Source organism: Penicillium citrinum, assembly GCF_028827155.1.
Source record: "Penicillium citrinum strain IBT 23319 chromosome Unknown utg000003l:1.0-4596430.0:1.0-4598250.0, whole genome shotgun sequence".
In the NCBI taxonomy this organism is placed as follows: Eukaryota; Fungi; Ascomycota; class Eurotiomycetes; order Eurotiales; family Aspergillaceae; genus Penicillium; species Penicillium citrinum.
The window spans coordinates 458783-464969 of record NW_026622688.1 but is presented as its reverse complement, the minus strand read 5'-3'; the positions used below and the strand labels follow the sequence as shown (position 1 = coordinate 464969).

Sequence of the window (6187 nt, the reverse complement as noted above, 5' to 3'; positions counted from 1 at the left end):
GCACAGTGCACGTATTGTATGTATTTCGGTCTGGCCGGGGTACAAACAATCAAATACCGCAGCCATATGCGAGCGAGGCTAACGAAGGCACTTCGATAGTTCGAGGGTTTCTATTGTGGTTCTCTAATTATCATCTACGTAATACCACCTAATCCATTCCGTTCCCCTACTCTAGTACATGGCTATGTCATTCTTCAACTGTTGATTCAGAAAACAACCACGTTTATATACAAAACTGGAGAAAAGATACCTTCCCCGATGCATGTCCCAGAGCAAGTTTGTTACCATTAACCTTGAAGCGTTTAGGTCTGAAATCGACAGGTAACCAAAGGATCCTTTTGCCGTCTAAATTTATCCATTGCCCATCCTCAATAGAGATGTTAGGAAACACAGAATTTGTAAAAGACATTTCGACATCAAGGGGGCTTAACCCGATCTGTAAATATAAACCGTCCTGGAAAAATCCATAAGCATCGTCTGTTATCTCGTAAGTCCAAATTTCCGAGAGTCCACCTTTGTCGAAGGCCCAGAGACAGACAGTTTCATCCATAGACCAAGACGCTAGTAGTCGGTTATCGGGAGAGAATGCCAAAGAATTAACCCAATCCGAATGACCATCAACTTCATGATATAATTCGACGGTTGCAACGTCAAAGACACGCAATATTCCATCATCTGTGCCAACCACTAGTAGACTGCTATCTGATGAGAAGATCGCCGAGTAAGCAGATTCCGAATGACAATCAATAGTCTGGTATATTGTGCCTCTCGTGAGGTCCCAGATACAGACTTTCCCGTCATCTGTGCAAGATGCTAGTAACCTGCCATCGCATGAGAAAGCCACTGAGTGAACTGAACCGTATTGAGGTCTCAATGTCTGCTTTAAGGTTCCAATAGGTAATACCCAGAGCCGCGATGTTCCGTCGGCAGAGGACGATGCCAGAATTCGACTATCGGGCGAGAATGTCACCGAAGTTACAGGTTGGGAATGCCCCTCAAGGGTATGGGTAAGGGCACCGGTAGTTGTGTTCCAAAGGCACACTACTGGACTCTCGAAGGATCCGGATGCCAGGAAAAGGCCGTCGGGCGAAAATGCCATGACATCCACCGGAGGTTCAAGGTCATCCTCATTAAGGGTTTCAGTAATCTCACTCACCATTGGATCCCATAGACGGACTGTTTCATCGGCAGAGCAAGATGCCAGTAGCTGACTGTCGGGTGAGAAGGCCACAGATTCAGAAGCTGCCGACAGAGTGAAGCCCAAGGACATGTGGCCATCAATGGTCTTCTGTAGCGTACTTGTCGCCAAGTCCCAGAGACGTACAACCCAATTGGCCGAACCAGTAGCTAGTACCTCGCCGTCAGGCGAGAACACAACCGAGTTGAACGAGCTCGAATAGATATCAAGAGTCTGTTTCAAGGATCCTCTAGCTGTATCCCAGAGGCGTACTGTCTGATCTTCAGATCCAGATGCTAGAAGACGATCATCAGGTGAGAACGAGACCGACAAGACCGAGTTCGAATGTCCCTCAAGAACATATAGCTCCTCGCCCGTTGCTAGGTCCCAGACCCGCAATGTTTTATCATCAGATCCGGTTGCTAGTCGGCGACTATCAGACGAGAAGGATAACGAATTGACTGGGCCAGAATGGCCGTCAAGAATTTGTATGATTGTACCTGTTGCTGGATCCCAGAGGTTTACTGTCTGGTCTTTAGATCCAGATGCCAGAAGACGATCATCAGGTGAGAACGAGACCGACAAGACCGAGTTCGAATGTCCCTCAAGAACATATAGCTCCTCGCCCGTTGCTAGGTCCCAGACCCGCAATGTTTTATCATCAGATCCGGTTGCTAGTCGGTGACTATCAGACGAGAAGGATAACGAATTGACTGGGCCAGAATGGCCGTCAAGAATTTGTATGATTGTACCTGTTGCTGGATCCCAGAGATATACTGTCTGATCTTTAGATCCAGATGCCAGAAGGTAGCCATCTGGTGAGAAAGCAACCGATAAGACCGAATCTGAATGGCCTTCGAGAGCTTGTAATTCTGCACTCCATGTCTCATTAACCAGTGGGCACTGGCTTATCCAATGAGAATGCTTATCCGCAAAGATTGTACGAATTATTGATGCCTGGGGTAAAAATACAAGTCCTGCACGATAGACCTGAAGTGGAGCTTGATCAAATATATGTTGACTTTTGAGAACGAAACGTTTAGCATCGTGGAAAAACTGTAGAATGAGAGGAGGAGCGTTTCCCTAAGCCTATTAGTACGAATGCAGATAATAAAAAGTGTCTTTAGATAATTACCCCTATAGCTGTTTGAAGGAGGTCAATGATACCCGATATCTCTAACGCATGGCCTAATAGACTCATTGCCTCTATCCAGAGTAGAAGGTGTGTCTGGAGAAATGAATAAGCTTCATAGGCTATGTTTGTCAACTCCGTACATTGCACTAGGTGATGTGCCCAGTACCGGCAACCATACTGTAACTCTGGAGGGAAATATTCATTGATAGTTTGGCGGTCAATTTCCACATTCTGGCTCCCATAATTCGGTAGTTGACAGATGTTCTCCTCTAGTTTCTGACATATCTGTAGGCATTTCTTGGTCAGCATATTATGCGTCTCGATCTCGCTTATACCGAGTGGGGTCTTTGTCCTGGTAACTGGATCAAGAAGAAATTCCCTGAAAGACAGATGAAAAAGCCGTATAGGTGTTATGTCATTGTCTGGCACTCGTAGTACTGATTGAAGCGGGTTTAGTCGAAGATGTATAAGCCGCTGAGAAATCCCTAAAAGTCTCGATAGTGCGCCTATAGAAAGTGATGTTTCTAAGACCACTATAGCACCGATGATCTGGCGAAATTGCATGACTAGCTGTTCTTTTTGGTTCTTATTTTGTCTGTTAAGAAGGCGATCAAGAACTGGCAGATATGTCCCAGTCAGCCTTGTGCGATCATCTTGTTGAGTAAAGATTGAAGAAAGGCTATCGGCAGGATCCCAGTCAAGCTCTTCAAATATACGACAGATAGTGGCAGCGAAGATGAATGATGGAATGGATAAAGTGATTAGTCTTTGGAGATCTCTCTTGCCGGGCCAATCTGTGGGTAGGTTATGTAGCACCCTAATTTCTGGAAGTCGATGACAGAAAAATAAGGTTATATCGTGCTCAATCACTTCTAAAGGAATATTGTGGAGAATAAAATCCTTATAATGATCGAGTTTCATCTTTGAGAATACGAAGCGGGATAGATCAGGTCTACTTGTCAAAAGCACCTGTAGACGCATTGTAGTTACCCTTTGGAGTTGCGGGAGAAGTTGAAGTATAAGCTGTATGTCACCATCTCCCTCGCATTCATCTAATGCGTCAATAACTATTACCACACTCTGAAGTGAGGTATCAGAAAGGGGAAGTTTCTTGAATGGTTGAAAAAGGAGTTTATCGAATTGTTCCCGTAGTCCCTTTGCTGCAATTCCGGGATTATCATTGACTGCTTCATGCAGAATTGGCATCAGCAAGGGATGAATAATTGCTAGTTGCCTTGCAATTGTTGGGAAGAGCTTCCTCGCATTTCCCCTGTCCCCTTCGCCTCTCTCAAAGAAAAAGCTTGCTCCAAGTGAACGTGTTTCGCTGAAAGATTTCGCGATTGTTCGAGAGATAGTCGACTTCCCTGTTCCAGCTATTCCATATAACCAGAATATTGCTTCCCTATACGGGGATGCAGCCCATTCTTTGATTTGGTTGAGGATATCGGTCCGTGTACCTGGAAGACATTCGTCCTTATGCTGATTCTCATAGGAGTCAAAGGCAGCCCCAGGCACGATTGCCAACTTTTGGTCAAGATCTGCGTGAAAGTCAGCACTGTCGACACAGACAAATTACTCCCCTCATATACCTTGGGATATGTGAAATTCATTTGTTATCGAGCCATGGTTTATCCCTATTTGTGATCCATGATTGGAGCCAGAAAATGATATGGTTGGATCCATGATACTGCCTATTAGCAAGAGAAGATGCGGGGATTCTCGTCCCAAACATGGGCCTCCCGGGTCGAATAAACTATTTTCCGAATCTCGGCCGCCTTCGCATAGCGCAATAATTCTCGGACAGTGCTCTCCACCCTGCCACTATTTACGCATGATGCTCATGTAATTTTTCAAAATAGAAAGATCGAGGCTATCTAGATAGCCTGTATTTCCTAGCTCCAGAGCTTTCATACAATACACACTGTCCTATCAGTTCAATACCTCGCATGGACTCATAACGATCAAACAGAAATCAATAAAGTCATCACATCACTTCTTCGGCTAACTCTGCAAGAAATCGCAATCCTGCGACATGATTCTAGATTCGTTGTTATAGGGTGGTCGTCTTGCCCAGCTCACCAATGAAACCACAGACACTCTAAGCTCGTGCTCTACCGTATTCCATATTATCCGAAGAGTCTGCCTCATGACCAACTTATCTAGCTGTAGAATATTCGCAGTTCCTAGTGTCACGGAGCCTGTATTCAACCCAATGTTTGCTTTGAATATTCTCCGGAAGGGCATCGTTTCGAATAGTAAGAGATCAAACATCGCAAGGCTAGCAGATAGAACGTTAACCTTGAAGTTGTTGCCTATCCCAGCAAAATGGTATCAAGAAAATGGAGAATTCTGTTACCCTACTTTCACCATTCTCACCCTGTTTTCACACCCTTCTTTCACCCTGCTCTCACCCTGTTGCAACCCGGGTTCACCCCCAATCTCCAGAACCCTCACCCATACCAACCGCACCTAACCTAGCACAAAACGCGACGCTAGTTTAAGACCCAGAGCTCTTCAATTATTGACTGCGTTTAGTACGTGGCTTAAGTACGGCTGAGCGGACGGGAGGCCCACAACCCTATGGTCGTATGTACTGTCTAACGGTTGGGTTAGGGCTATATTCCAAGAGATTATCATTCTCGAATATCCCAGCAACAACCAGAAAGAGTCAAAATAGATGGATAATAGTCTTACAGAATAGGAATCGTGCATACACAGCTCTCACATCAGCTTCCCCTGGTAAAGATTGAATTTTCTCATTCTATACTAGCTCTAACATGCCACAAGTAGACTATCATTTTTCCACTTCTCGAGGGTTTTACTCTTCCATTTCTCGAGGGCTTTACTCTTCCAAACCTCCCACTTCTCATCTTCAATGTTGAAGGCCCGTCGAAGTCCCGCGAACAGGTATAAATATTCTTATTCTCGTTCAGAATATCTACCGTGGGCAGTACTTTTTCGACTTTTGTCGATGCATAAGTGGCCGAAGTGGCCGAAGTAGTGCCTAGGTACCTTCAACCCGAAGCTGGAATTAACTTAGGCATTCTTGATCCTTTTGCTTTGATTATTTTCTGAATTTTAATACCACAACCCCCTTAATTATCCTGTCACTATTATGTCTAAAATTGCCGATACTCCAAGCAACAAGAATCTAACAGAAAGCCTTTCCCAAGGGGCGTTCTCGTTCCCTTGAGTCTGTTGCAGTTTGTTATTATCTTCATTATGTAAGCGCTCATTTTGCAGGTCCTTATCTTACATACTGAATATTATGCAGAATCTGCTCGAGCTCCTACGCAAACGGTATGGTGGACGCGTTGAGATCACGAAACAAGTAAGAAGGAATGATTCAAATTCGGAAATTATCTTACGAAGATTGCAATGTCTCTCCACAACAAACGTGTGATGCATGGTAGGAATCATTAAGTATAGAGGAAATGTGTCCGCAATATAATACCAATATAATACGCAGGGTGAAACCCTAAAGCTAATTTCCGCTTCCCTTAGTTCGTTGTGCTAGGACGTAAAATAAACGATACAAGTACGTAAGGAGTTCGAGAAATCTGAAGGTCAAGGGTATTATTAAATGTCTTTTCCATTCCGCGAGACGTATACATAAGTCAACCTAACTAAGTGTCGTGTCGGGCATATTTGCTCCTCATTCGGAGCTGCTTCTTGAATTTGTACAGCAAAAAAGGGTATGGAACGAATAGCACCGCCAAACAACCAAGCAATGTACAAGCCCAACCGACGCCCAGATTATGGAACATCTGGGTCGCGAATAATGGATAGCCTCAACCGAAAGATGATCGTAGATAGTCGTTCCCAGCATGTACTGAGGCTGAAAATTTTGAATACGCGTTTGCCTCGTAGCAGAA

General features: G+C 44.5%; 1 protein-coding gene across 1 annotated transcript; it reads right to left on the bottom strand.

The window, feature by feature from the left end:
* Positions 1-223: 223 nt before the first annotated feature.
* N7469_003448 (WD40 repeat domain-containing protein) lies at positions 224-3866 on the bottom strand (the record flags this gene model as incomplete). Its single annotated transcript, XM_056642368.1, has 2 exons — positions 224-2260; positions 2313-3866. Coding segments are annotated over 2 exons (3591 nt in total), but the record flags the coding sequence as incomplete, so codon positions are not given.
* Positions 3867-6187: the final 2321 nt, after the last annotated feature.